A 15,170-nucleotide genomic window follows, 5' to 3' on the forward strand; every position below is an offset into this window, starting at 1 on the left:
TTATCCTTTAGGGCAAAGAGAGATCATAAATAAAGATAGTTAAGGGGAATGTAAAAGTGATAAATATTAGCTTAACATGTAATCTTTAGAGGCCTCGTGTAATACATGATCTGGGGTAATGCTGTTTTAAACTCAAGCCAGTCCATCTTTTACTTTTCTTTCTGTTTTTAAAAGGAAAAGGGAATTTAGTTGTGATGATTATTCAAGAATATATTATTAATATTGGTATTTCTTGGAATTTCTGGAAAAAATTCTAGCCCGTCTACCATTTGCTTCTCAGAAAAAAACGTTTTATACAAATTTTCAGCTTTAAAGACAGAATAGTAGACAATGAATTCCAGAAATGGATTTTTAAAATAAACCATTTCAATGAAAGTCACTGAAGATCTGGTAATAAATCTAGGAAATACATTTTAACATATTTGCAGTCGGGTTTTTATTTTTTAACAAGAGTGACAGTGATGTTGTATATAAGGACTTGTATCTTGCACCACTGTATTGAGAGCTAATCCCATCACAGAGGAAGGCAAATTTACTGGGCATTCTTGAAAGTGCTTAGTACTTTGAGGTTGGTCCATTGAGCCAACTGAAAAGATTCTTCTCTAAAACATGAGGATCTTGTGTCATGTCTTGTAGCCTATTTATGTTGCCTTCCTTATTATAACAAATTTAATATAATTTGATTACCAAGTACAGTTTATTTTTCTGAGTACTTTACCAACATTCTCCAATTACTCTTGGAAAATGATTATACTGGGTGGAAATGTATTAAGTTTTAGCAGTGTCACATGTTGAGCGAAAACAGTTGAATCTGAAACAGAGGAATTTTGATTCACAAATGAGTCTGCCAGTGAAAACATACTTACCTATAGTCTTTCAAGCAGCTGGTTAGATCTTATTGCAGATTCTTGGTCTATGCTCATTAAGTATAGTACACAGTTCAGCCTGTGCCTGAATGTTAAATTGGAAGTGATGTGATTTTAGAACAGTTCAGAACAGGCCTGAGCTACTTCTGGCATGGGGTTGTTGAAGGCTGCCTGTGGCCCACCTTCAGTCCCAGCAGACTGGTTCTTCCCTGCTGGGTCACAGGCATCCTAATGCAAGGGTGGGTTGTTACTTGCCACATCAGGTGCTGGGATTCGGCATTGAAGCTACTTAAACTCCAGTGACATGATTTTAGTTTCTCATACTGTGAAGCTAGAATATTTGAGACTGTTACCATCCTAATTTAGGTTTCTTCATATAAAGTATTTTTGCTTTTCTCATCTCAGTGTCATTTGTCTCTACTCTTGAGTTGTATATTGGTTTTCTACATGTCAGACAGATTCATCTCTTCAGAGTTGGAATATTATTATTATTTGTATAGGTGCATAATCTTGTATGTTTACTTTGAACAGATTTTCAGAAATACCATTTACATTTAGAAAATACATAGCTGTATCTTAAGGAATTTTTCTGTTGTGCTATAATACATACTGTTTCAAATATGTGGTAAAATTCTGTGACCTGCCATATTGGAATTAAAACTTCATCTTCATCTTAAAACTTCATCTTTTGAAATCTCTGAAAATCATTAGTGTGCATGTATTGAACACCAGTCTTTATTCTGTAATTAACACCCCAGATTTCTTTCCCCTCACCTTATGCCATCCATCTGTGTGTTTGGTTTCCAGTATGCCATGTGGAAGAGGTGTGAGCCTTTCTTCAGCCCAAGAAGGAAACTTTAAACATATTTGCACAATAAAATTTCAAATTAAACATTTCAACAAGGGTGCTCAGACTAGAAATACATGCTCTTCTGAAATTCCATGTTGCAACTGTAACTCCTGTCATATATACCCAGTGTATGAGGAAAAATTCTTGCAGTTTTCACACTGCCCTTCTGTACTGCTGCCTGGCTGTGCTCTGTTGTTGGAATTGAAATATGAAATTTTTATTTTGAAGTATGTTAATGTCAAAGTTGATCGTATTAAGTTTGGAAATCCTTTGAGGTTTATCTAATAAGTGTGTTGGAGCTTCTTTCTCTTCTGGTAATACTGTACCCTGTTGAACCAAGAACAGTTTTATTGTTTGTAGGACTTCGTTGGTTTTCTAATACCATAACCTGTGTCCCTGTGCAGTCAGGGGGTCACTTCTTTAAGATCATGTATAATACGGCCCGTCATATACACGTAGATAGAGCCATTTGGTACAGCATGTGATTCCAGAGATTAGAAGACTGGATCTGTGGAATCAATACATGTTAAAATTTTGCCAAAATGAGATGATTAAAATTTTTGTGAGTTTTATAAACTGTTGCAGTTTGCCTTACTGATTTTTCGATGATAATCACTTTTATGGGAAAGGGGCTTAGGAACAAAAAACTTTGCCAAGAATGCAAAATCTTACTGGTTTTTAAAGCTTGTAACAGTTAGTTGTGTGTAAAACTTTTATATTTGAAACGTAAACTCACCCTTTCTGCCACTGCTTTCATTGCACTTTTCATACCAAGTTCTCTCCAATGTGGTGTCTAAAAGATTTTTATTATATACACTCTTTATGGAATTCAATGAAGTGTGGTTATGCTGTGTTTCTGAAGTTTTTAGGCTTTTCTTCGTTGGCCTGCCCAATACTAGTGTGTTTCTATAACTTCAGATGATTCAAAAATTTAGTGCTTCATTGTAGCAATAAATGTATATAACTCATAATATCCTACATGTAGTATTCAAAATCAATTATTAATAACCAATAAAAGACTCAACACATTTTCATTGCGTGTTCTTCTTTAAGACACCTAAACTCATATCTCATAATTTCTGAATCTTCAATCCCTATTCATTAATTGATTACAGTTTTTGAGTTGTTGGAAAGCCCAGCCCTCTCAGATTCAGGGTTCAGAAAGAATTACCAGGTCTGGTAAAATTGTCTGACTAGCCCTTAGCCTCAGAATGGTCAACTTCATAGTATAAGCAAAGAAAGTGGTGATCTCATATAGTCAGCTTATTCATAAACATTATTTCATGGTGAATGCACTCACAGCAACCAAAATCCAAAAAAAAAAAAACTGTTCATCTAAAACCTTAAACGTTAGCTTGGCTCATTAAGTTCTTGGTACTACCTGCTTTTCATATGACACAGTATCAAACATGATTGCAGATGAAATGGGTGGTGTTAATATTGTGTTAAAGAAAAAAAGAATGGAAGACACTGTCTAGAAAAGCCCAACTTTGCATTTGCCATCAGAACATGAGAGCTGTGGTGGGTGGGAGGACAAGGAGACCAGGAGCCAAGTGCCTTTTCTTGCCTTGCCCATATTTGCTCTTAAACCAACATCATAAACATAATGGCTACCAGTGTGAATACCAAACAATGGAAATTGCACAGAACTTGATATTATCTCAGCCAAGAAGATAGTTTGGATCTGCAAGTGATTCTGCACTCAAAAATGTGGATATGCCCTCTGAAAGCGTTCCAGCCTTCTTTTCCCCTGTGTGTGTGTTGTGTGCAAACTCACACTCTTCCTTAATGCTACGGCTCTGTGTTTGTCCCTCAGACAAGTTGGATGGCTTGAGGACTGGTACTAAAAGGAAACGTGACTGGGAGGCCATTGCCAGCAGAATGGAGGATTATCTTCAGCTCCCGGATGATTATGATACTCGTGCTTCTGAGCCTGGGAAGAAGAGGGTAAGAGACTTTGTCAATAGCTGCCAACAAATTAAGGGCCCATTTAGGCATCTGGTTTACAGGCAGATAATCACATGGATGCTATTTTTAGAATGATTTAGTTTATGCTATGTCATGTATCCCAAAAAGGAGTCATACCTTATAAATTATCTCATCAAAATGTACAAGTAACTTAAAAAATTGGAGAACAGAACCTCACATGGCTAGCACGTTGTCAACCTTAAAGGCATTGGGAGTGGCCAGTCACTTGTGCCATTTTGTCGTAGGGCAAAAAAAGCCAGGTACAGAGTAGGGTATTGGAGAGAACCTGTGGAACTTCTTAATGGATGGGGTGTGGAGGGTCCAAAGGTAGATCAAGGGTGACCCCTTGGTACTCTGACCATGAGCACTGCATATGTGTGGTACCATTTAGTGAGAAAGAAAACTAGGGGAGTCATAGGTCATAATTTTTGGAACGGAGAGAAATAATTTAAGTTCTGTGAGAGAAATTCTAATTTTTCTTCTAATTAAGTTAGAAATGTAAGTGAAAATGTCAAAATGACTGTTGGATTTATTAGTATAAAACTCACCAGAGAGATCAGACTGAACTAACAAATTTCAGGAAATGGTATTTAAAACCATGGGACTGAATGATCTTGCCCAAGGAAAAAGTATAAATGGAAAAGGTAATAGGACGCCAGACTCCAAAATTTAGTTCAGATAGAGGTGTTTCAGGAAGAAAAGAGTGTAGTCAGTTTTTAAATGATGCAGAAAAGACAAGTAAGTTCGGAACAGATAAATGGCTGCTAGATATTGGCAACATGGAGGTCACTGATGATTGTAGTTTGTCATCAGTCTACGGTGATGAGGGGGCAGAAACCAGTTTGGAGCAGATTAAAGAATGAATAAGAAATGATGAAGTACAGTACAGCATATATAGGCAACTTTTTGAAGTTTTGCTATAAAAGGGAATAGAGAAATGAAGCTAGGACATTAGGACATTATTTACATAAATGTTGAATTCAATAAAAGTGATAGATGTGTATATCCTTTAAAACAAAGCAAAGGGATCGTATTATATATACTGTTCTGTACAAGTCTTTTTCAGCTAATGCATCTTGATCTTTCTATATAAGCATATACAGATCTACCATTCTTTTTAGAGGGCTACTTGGTGTCCCATTGTTTGGTTGTACAATCAGTTATTTAACTAGGCCCTTTGTGTTGGTCCGTTTGCGTTGCTATAAAGGAATACGTGAGATTGGGTAATTCATAAAGAAAAAAGGTTTATTTTGGCTCACTGTTCTGCAGGCTGTACAAGAAGCATGGTGCTAGCAACAGCTCCTGGTGACGCCTCAGGAAGTCTTCAGTTATGGTGGAAGACAAGGGGGGAGCCAGCATGTGATGTGGAGAGAGAAGAACCAAGGGGAGGGGGGTCCCAACTCTTTTTAACAACCAGATCTCACATGAACTCAGAGTGTGAACTCACTCATTACCATCAGGAGGGGACCAAGACATTCATGAGGGATCCTCCATGACCCAAACACCTTCAGTATCGGGGATTACAATTCAACATGAGATTTGAAGGGGCAAACATCCAAACCATAATGTCTTTACTGATGGATGCATACAGTGTTTCCATTTATTGCCAATACAGATGTGAAGGTTGTGTGTATGTCTCTCTTTACATACCTACATGCAAGTAATTGCCTGTTTTTCTACACTTCGACCAGCAGTGCTGTTATCAAACTCTTTAACTTTTGACAATCTGATAGGTAAAAAGAATAGTATCTCATTTTTCATTTATTTACTTAAGAATGAGGTTGTGCATCATTTATCGTTATGCATCATTTTTTTTTTTTTTTTTTTTTTTTTTAGACAGAGTCTCGCTGTTGCCCAGGCTGGAGTGCAGTGGCGCGATCTCGGCTCACTGCAGGCTCTGCCCCCCGGGGTTCACGCCATTCTCCTGCCTCAGCCTCCCGAGTAGCTGGGACTACAGGCGCCCGCCACCTCGCCCAGCTAATTTTTTGTATTTTTAGTAGAGATGGGGTTTCACTGTGTTAGCCAGGATGGTCTCGATCTCCTGACCTCATGATCCGCCCGCCTCAGCCTCCCAAAGTGCTGGGATTACAGGCGTGAGCCACCGCGCCCGGCCGTTATGCATCATTTCTTTGTATTTCTTTCTTAATGAATTTTCTCAGTGCCTTAGTGTGCTTAGTGTACTTTGTAATGGGCACCATTACAAAGAATCCAGGTTTCAAAGCTTTTTAAAATACTGCAGATACTCCAAAGCCTGCCCTTGTCTGTGTAGCTTCAAAGGATGGGTAAGGGAGAGCCCACTGCCATTTGCACCCAGCTTCACCAAAGGACTGCTTATAGTGATACCTCTTACTCCAGTTTTAAGGCTAGAGCCAACAGAGGCAGAAGTGGCCCTTCCTTGCAAATAATAAAGTGTAGTTCTGGTAACAATTAGTAATCTAAAATGAGAAATATTTTCTCTGTTTTTACTCAGGTAACTATCACTGTCTTCACTGAGGGGTATGTAATCCCATGCAGTTTATTTTGTTAGGTTGAGTGACCAAAGAGAACTGAGTGGTGCACATTCTAGTTCTTTAAAGTTGCTCCTCTTTAACTCTCCTCCCCTGCCTTATACCTTGACTTCAGATAGTTTTTAACTCTTGAACCACTCACCAAAACCAACATTAGAGCACAAGGAGATCCTACAGGTAGCAAAGAATACAGAATGCTGTGCATTACTCATTCCTTTTCTGGGGTTTCTTTGTTTCTGTGATTCAGCTTGTTACAGATATCAGGTGGGTTCTTGGGATTAACTTCCTCTATAACAAAAAGGTGGTTATGTAGAGTTGGTTATATTAGAATTTTGCCTAAATGGCTAGGCTTTAAAATATAATTTACTTTTAAAATGTTTGCTTGCTTGGGTATAAAATGGTAGCTTACTTGGACTTTAATTTGTATTTCTTTGATGACTATGGAAGGTGAACATTTCCCTTGTTTGTTTGCTGAATTTGTGTATTTTAGAAATATTTATAGTGACAGTGGATGAAATATAAGTACCTCAAACCTTTGAGTGCTAATCAAGATTTTTCTGTATTATAACAATTTTATTTTTACAGGAAAAAACAACAGCAAAAATGTTGTAAGTCTCAAAAGTACCTCTAGGAAAATTAAAAGGGACACTGACATTCAAGAAGCCATTTCAAGCTGAAAGTCATTATTCTGCTCCTTATATTTTTAGTGGTTCGGTAATCATTTATTTATTCCATATGTTGAATGTCTTTGTACGAAGTCTATGAATGAGTCCTCTTAAGGAGCTGACATCCAGTGGAGGAATTCAACATGTAAATAAATAATTTTACTATAGCATCAGTATAAATTAGAGATATTAACAAAATACAGTAGTTTCCAAAATATTTTAATTCCAACTTCATTTGTTTTTTGTTTTTTATTTTTGAGACAAACTCTCACTCTGTTGCCCAGGCTGGAGTGCAGTGGCATGATTTTGGCTCACTGCAACCTCTGCCTCCCAGGTTCAAGCCATTCTCATGCCTCAGCCTCCTGAGTAGCTGGGATTACAGGCACCCACCACCACGTCCGGCTAATTTTGTTTGTATTTTTAGTAGAGACGGGGTTTCACTATGTTGGCCAGGCTGGTCTCAAACTCCTGACCTCAGATAATCTGTCTGCCGTAGCCCCGCAAAGTGCTGGGATTACAGGCGTGAGCTACTGTGCCTGGCCTAATTCCAATGTTAAAATCTTGGGCATTTATTTGCAAACATACTACTCATTTCAAAAACAACTACACGCTTTTTCTTCTAATCCTATATTCTTTATTTTATCTGAGTTTTAAAACTCAGAATTTAAACTGTAGATTTAAAAGTAGCAAGGTGAGATTGATCAGTATATTTAACTATGTGCTGAGGATGCCATGGGAATGGATTTAAATTTGCTGTGGGCTGTTTACTTTTTCTTTGTTCAGTGAGCCTTCTCATATAAGGGGCAAACTGTGGCCACTGAACAAAGAAAAAGTAACCAGCCCACAGCAAATTTAAATCCATTCCCATGGCATCCTGAGCACAGTAGTGTGTTTTCACATAAATGCCCAAGACTTAGTTCATAATGATCTTTCGCTAAAATGTGTATCCTTGATCCAGGTGGAGCTGAGAGAATATATATATGAATTTAATTTTATTTATTTATTTATTTATTTATTTATTTATTTATTTATTATTGAGGTAGGGTCTCTGTGTCACCCAGGCTGGACTACAGTGGTGTGATCTTGGCTTACTGCTACTTCTGCCTCCCAGGCTCAAGCAATTCTCCCACCTCATCATCCCTAGTAGCTAGAACTTCAGGCACCCACCACACACCATGCCCAGCTAATTTTTGTATTTTTAGTAGAGACACGGTGTCGCCATGTTGCCCAGGCTGGTCTCGAACACCTAGGCTGAAGTGATCTGCCAGCCTCGGCCTCCCGAAGTGCTGGAATTACAGGTGTAAGCCACTGTGCCTGGGTGTATATGTGAATTAATCAAAATAGGTACTTCAGCATTGATGAGCAGAATGCCCAAAGATTTTTCTATATTGAAGCCCACATTATTTTTAGGCTTCTTACTAAAGCCCGTGAAAGACATTGAGCCATAGGTTTTCTATACACTAAAAACCTACTTTCTGGAAAGTCAGATGTTGTCAGTTTCTTCCCACTGCTATTACTTTGGCTCCTCCTTTTGACCAGGTGATACTGTTAGAAGCCTAGTTATTTCATTGCCAGTCATGCAAATGGTAATTAGTGTACATTAGAGCAATAATGCATTCCCGGGTCCAGTGTAAAGAGCATGGTGTTTCCATGCTCTGGTTCTCTCTCCTTGTCACAGATAATAAATCACAAGCCATGTTTAAAATACATTCTCTGCAGTCTTTGATACTGTATAGTGCAAGCAACAGATTCATAGTTTCTTTTTAAGAATCTGAACTTTTACAGAATATGTATATCTCCATATACTTTTAAAAACATATTAACATAATATGTGGCTGGGTATGGTGGCTCATGCTTGTAATCCTAGCACTTTGGGAGGCCAAGGCAGGAGGATTGCTTGAGCCCAGCAGCTTGAGACCAGCCTGGGCAACATAGTGAGACTCTGATGCTAAAAAAAAAAAAAAAAAAATTACAAAAATGTTTAAAAAGCATAATATGTAAGAATATCTATATTTTAAAAATCAGAATACCAATAGGAAATATCCCTGATCCATATATTTGTAGTTGTAATCTTACCATGAATTATATCAGTTGAGTCTGTTTCTTGGTCTCTTTATCTCATGAATGAAAGTAATAATACCAGCTTACTGTTTTCTCTAAGATTAAATTTCAAGAAGTATTTTTGTGTAGAGATAAATAAAATTCAGTTATTGATCTAGGGTGTTGATAGTCTGTTATGGAAGACAGATCTATAAGTGGATAATTACAGTACAGTGTGGAAGTTCAAAAGCAGACATATCAAAATCCAGAAGTTAACTGTGGGAAGCAGTGATTATTTGATTGGCAAAAGAAAAAGGGGTAAGTCAGGGAAGGATGACTAGACTCGTGCCAAGTGGATAAGGTTAGGGAAAAGACATTTCAGGAAGAATGACTAGTACATATATGCAGAGTTACAGGACATGAAATGGTGCGATGCGCTTTGAGTGCTAGAAGGAAGTCTGTATTGTTTGTATAAAATGCCATAGGCACTGGCCAGAGATGTTGCAGGAAAGTGTAGTTGGGGCCAGATCAAGAGGGACCTGAGTTCTTGGACTTTACCTGGTAGGTAAGGGAAGGAGTTAAAGCAAATGAGTCACAACTGTGTGTTTTAGGAAGATCACTCTGGCAGCATGAATCTGGAGGGGGTGAGTACAGACAGGAAGACTAGGTAGAGATTAGTGCTTTGCTTTCAGGAGAAAAAAAAATGAGGCCAGTGAATTATTAAATAAAAAGGAATGGCAGAGGAGAAAGAGAGGACAGGATTGAGCTGAACTGTTCAGGAGCTGGAACGGTTAGGACTTGGATTGGCCAGAGAGTTTTCTCTCTGTGACTTAAAATATATGGCTTTTCCCAGTTTTCCTGGGTTAGTTTTTAATTTTTTAAACTTGCGGTTTCAAATGAGTCATTCTACCCCTTAGACTGTCCATAGAGGGAGGGGGCTCTTTGCATATTTATTTTTCCTAAAGCTCAGCCTAATGCTGTGTTCTTTTTAGGTCAGATGGGCAGACCTGGAAGAGAAGAAGGATGCAGATAGGAAAAGGGCCATAGGTTTTGTGGTTGGACAGACTGATTGGGAGAAGATCACAGATGAAAGTGGTCACCTGGCTGAAAAAGCCCTCAATCGAACCAAATATATATGAGACTTAGTTTTTGAACGGAGTCATTATTCCTCTAAGGTAAGAGTACACAGTCACATAAATAGCCTACTGTGTGGTTGCTTCAAAGGGTTTGAGATAAAGAAGACAGCATATTTTGCTAAAAATGCTCTCTTCTCGTGTTATTTTATAGTTCTGAAAGAGTAAGTATGTACTAGTTGTTAACATTTACAATACTATTCGAAAAGGAAGCCATTTTCTGCAACCTGGCTCACTTATAAAAATAAAAACCTTGAGAAAAACTGAATTCTATAGACTTGGGAAGGAGTGAAATGATGTTATACTAAGGGCTACTGAACTTTTTTCCTGTTTTTTCCAGGTATGACAGCCTTTTCTTTTCTTTCCAGGTGGTTCGCTTTGAGGTGGTCTGAAGCCAAGGCCTCACGGAGCTTCTTTGTGTGTCACCTTGCTTCCACGTTTCAGTCCTTGTTTTGTTTCTACTGCTTTAGTTTTTTTTAAAGTTCTCCAGTGTCCCCAAGAGGTATTAGAATCTTGCTGTACCCCAAGCAAGATGTTAATTTTTCTTTTAACTATTTTGGGGAGGGAGGGAGTGATAGCTTAACTGCTGAAGCCAGGCGGGGGTCCGCTGGAGGATTCCAACAGAGAATATTTCCTCCACTGTACAATGTCACAGACTATCTCTATTATCATTGCTTTGTGGCTGCTTCTGTTTTTTACTGTATGTAACTGGTAGCTGATTGTACTAGGATTAAAAACAATAAACTTTCATGATAAAGCCGATGAGATTCATGGGCTATACAGCATGGGCCCTTTTCTCTTGTTTTCTTAATTTTATTTTTAATTGCTTTTTAAATATGGTATGTCCTAATTAAATGCTAGCTGAACATCCCAAAACCTCTTTTTCATTAAATATTATGGCTCAGTGATTCCGTAGCACATGTTGTAAAACACAGGGTTCAAATGTTGTTCAAAACACTCATCTTTGTTTTATAGCTCATTTCTCTATCTTTGTGTCTTGAAGACTGATAAACCAAGTTCAAATATTCATCAGTTCCCTGGAGCATATCCATTCTGTAACATGATGCTTTATTTAAAAAATTTTTTTGATTCTCTCTGTTCTTCCCTCTCTTCTTTCCTTCCTTCCTCTTTTCACTTTCTGCCTTTATGCTATGTTAGGTTTTTATTTTTTCCTGATCTGGCTTTGAATCCTGGTAGGCAGAACTGATGTATTCCATGGAACTCAAGCTTGTTGCCTTCGTTTGAACTTGAATTGTGGATTTTTAAATGAAGATTGCAGGGAAAGAGTATAAAGATGCAGAGCACTCTGGCATGTAACCTTTATTAAGCCTGTCAGGTTTTCAAGTTCTTGCCAGATTGTTCATTACTGGAAAGCATGGCCTTCTGCACAGAATTTCCTCTCTTGTGGTTAATACCAGGTGGAACCCAGAAACATACAGAGATAAAACCTAAATATTATTTTTATTTAAACACAGAAAAGGGACTCTTCCCTTTTTCATCCTGCAAAGAAAAAAGTCATCTTTTAGCATGAAAGAAGATGAGAGAGCCTTCTTCCCCAAGCATCATTTCCATTTTGTAATCCAACTCAGCAATTTGTAAATGTGTTCACTGAAGACTTCAATATTTTGAAATATTCTCTTTCAGGCCACAGATGAAAATCCTTTACTTTTATGACCTACATTAAAGACTGTATGAATAGAGCTAATAGTTACTAGCATTTGAATAGTATCACTTTGGGTTCAACAAATTGATATTATACTACTGAATACCCCTAATTTAATGGAAATTCTGACAACTTTCTGTACTTTTATCTTCCCTGAAAATCTGAATTTTTAAGCAAAAGAGACTTTAAGTTCATCAAGTCAATATTGAATGTATAAATTGCTACATTAAATAACTTCCGTTGTTTGTAGTATTTAGTAAGCTATTTTGATTGCTTATTGGCCTACAATACATTTCTGTGTACTGACCTTTCTCAGCCGCCTTTATTATGTTGAGTGAAGATATGTCGCAAAAATAGCCAAATAGAATTATTGTTTGTACAAAGACTCATTTACTACTTTCTAAAGCCACCCAAGGCCTGTTATCAAAAACAAAACTTCCATTACGTGTTCTCTAGTTCAGACGAAATGGAGGCCGATATATTCTTCTGCAGGATGCTTTATTTCAGTTGTCCTTAACCTTGTGATGTTCTAACTGACAGTATTCAGAATGCCAATGAAATGAGTGGTGATTACCCGTGAATCACTTTGAATCATGGGTAATTTTGCGTATGTGTGTTTTCACCTTACAGCCATGGCTTTATGTCTGTACTCTTATACCAGGGCAGGGTGGGGAGCTGGGGAAGAGTTAACATAGTCAGAAACGGCCTCTGCCAGTTTTCAGAAGATGTAGATTACGTGACCTTAGAGAATGAACATAGAGTGCTCCTACTTTAGAAAATGGGTATAACAACCTTCATGCAAGGAGATTAATGGAAAAAGATTTGGCACTAAAAAGAGTAATAGAGACAGCCAGTTGATAATTGATTTTGCTAGTCCAATGTGGGACTTAACAAAATTCTTGCACTTAAACATTACTATTAGAAGCAGTATAGTATAGGAAGTCCAAGGTATCTTGAAGAAGAAATTTGGTGTGGGTAGAAAATGCCTTGATAATACAAATATTTTAAGTTTGTTAAGAGGTGCCCTGGAAATGCAGAGGACCAACCTTGGATTCCATTATTTGCTAGCATTTTATTTCAATTTTATTAACATTGTTTTTCTTCTCTTAGAAAGTTGCTGGTTTTAATCATATGAGTTTTATTTTAAATCTTTGGTGGTGTCATGTTACTTAAAATAATCTTATATTGGGAAAGGTTTCTGATACCTTGGTGGGTATTTCAGCTTTTTTTTTTTTTTTTTTTGTCAGCTCTGTAAAGGATGATTTCAGACATTTTAAACTAAAAGTGAAATCTCTCACTTAAGCGATCCAACTTTACTTATAAACTTCCTGTGTGAGGAATTCAGTAGATGAGACCCAGAAATTTTTCTGTTTGAGAATATTTAAAGTGCTGTATTTGAAATATTCAGGGACTGATTACAGAAATCAGAAGCCATTAATAATAATACACAAGTAGTCTATTGACAGTTGATTCATATGATTTTCTAGAAGTTTGAGTTTGATTCAGATATCTGTGTTCAATCCAGAAGTTTATTGACAAAATCTTAAATTTTCTGGTTGGATTTATTTTCCTCGTGAAAGAGTTTTGATCATTGAGCAAATCCAAAGTAGGTGCCATCTCATCTACAGATCAACTATTAAATTTTTTATTGGATTGACTAAGAATCTCAACTTAGATTTTCTTATTTTGTAGCCCCCTCAGTTTTTGTGTTAAGTATTTTATCCTGCTAACTGTGCAAATTGCAGATATTTTGGTAAAGGTGTCTAGAGCCTGGCTTAATTACTAGGATTGTAAAAGCAGCAGATTCTCAGCTGAGATAAGTTTTACTAAGCCATAGAAGGAGAATGATTTCTCATTTTTAGTATTGACAGACCCTAATACAAGTTCAGGTTCTTCTCTTAGAAGCTATATGACCTTAAGCAACTTTTTTTTTTTTTTTCGGAGACAAGGTCTCACTCGGTTACTCAGGCTGGAGTGCAGTGACGCAATATAGCTCACTGCAGCCTCAACTTCCTGGGCTCAGGTGATTCTCCCATCTCGGCCTCCCAGGTAGCTGGGACTACAAGTGTGCACCACCACACCCAGACCTTTTTTTTTTTTTTTTAAGAGATGGGTTTTTGCCATGTTTCCCAGGCTGGTCTTGAACTCCTGGGCGCAAGTGATTGCCCATCTCAGCCTCCCAAAGTGCTGGGATTATAGGCGTGAGCTACTGTGCCCAGCTGAAATATTTTAACCCATCTGAGCTTCAGTTTCCTGCCTATAAAATGAAAATAACAAAACACACCTATTAAACATTGAGATAGTGCATGTAAGCTACTTGGCACAGTACTGAGCACATAGTAAAAGCTCAAAAATCAGTAGTCATCATCATCATTACTTTCTGACTTGTTCTCACATGTTCTTTTTGAAATTCAAAATATCCATCTGGCTTGAAGATAGTTGTCACGTTTTATAGTCAACTATCATAGACTGAGCTATGTCATTTGTAATAGTACAGTGTGTTGAAGGAGTAATTATTCAGAAGCATTTTCAGGTAACCAGTGACATTGATTTTCAGAACTAGCATGGAAGCTTGGGAGGCTCAGGTGCAAAAGGTAATTTAGTATTTAGAGGGGATTGAGTAGTAACAGAAAGTAGTTGCCAGACCACAGGTATAAACATAGGTGAGGGCACAGAATCACTGATTTGCCTTGATTTTCATATATTCAAGAAGAAAGTAACTTTGTGAATAAATTATACATTCATAAAGGTATAAAACTCAGGAGGTTCAAGTGTCCCGTCCATCTTAACCCTCAGCCTCCCACGACTCCATCTGTAGAGGCAACCAGTGTTAATTGAGAAAAATTGTGTAGATAAGCATTAAGTATTAATGTTTTTACCTGGTTTTTGTACACACACTACCTTATTTTTCCTTTACCAGTATGTTTTAGAGGTCATTCAGATCATATATAAAATATTCACATTTTCTCTCCCCCCACCTCCCTCTTTAGTTTTCCAAAGGTACCTTCATAATATAAAGAGGTTTACTGAAAAGTTTCAGAAATTGTTTCAACTGCATCTCTATTCTTTTCATGGCATGGAATATATGGTATGGGTATATTTGTATACAATTCTTTCATATATGTAGGTTGGTATAACCACCCTCCACCTTTCTCCTAGTCCCCCAACCCCACCATTTCTAACCCTTGGCAGCCACTAATCTGTTCTCCATTTTTATAATCTTGTCATTTAAAGAATGTTATAAATATGAAGTCGTATAATATGTAACCTTTTGGGATTGGTATTTTGGCTTTTTTCACTCAGTGTAATTTTCTTGAGATTCATTCGAGTTGTTATGTGTGTCAATAGCTTACTCCTTTTTATTGCTGAGTAGCTTTCCAACTCATTCTCTTTTGCAGCTGCAGAATATTTTATGTCTTTACTATCATTTTAACTTAGAGTCTCTATTAATGGGTATTCATGCTCTCGTTTGCTGTTA

General features: G+C 37.4%; 1 protein-coding gene across 1 annotated transcript in view; it reads left to right on the top strand.

The window, feature by feature from the left end:
- The window catches only part of LOC116464040 (YLP motif-containing protein 1), a 39,089-nt gene extending 28,275 nt beyond the window's left edge, over positions 1-10,814 (top strand). The window contains exons 15-17 of the mRNA XM_032147305.1: positions 3,533-3,663; positions 9,889-10,071; positions 10,398-10,814. Coding sequence (XP_032003196.1) covers positions 3,533-3,663; positions 9,889-10,035 — 278 coding nt within the window. The 3' untranslated portion in view covers positions 10,036-10,071; positions 10,398-10,814. The remainder of the gene's footprint in view (positions 1-3,532; positions 3,664-9,888; positions 10,072-10,397) is intronic.
- Positions 10,815-15,170: the final 4,356 nt, after the last annotated feature.

The sequence above is a fragment of the Hylobates moloch genome, unplaced genomic scaffold, assembly GCF_009828535.3.
Source record: "Hylobates moloch isolate HMO894 unplaced genomic scaffold, HMol_V3 SCAFFOLD_141, whole genome shotgun sequence".
Taxonomy (NCBI): domain Eukaryota; kingdom Metazoa; phylum Chordata; class Mammalia; order Primates; family Hylobatidae; genus Hylobates; species Hylobates moloch.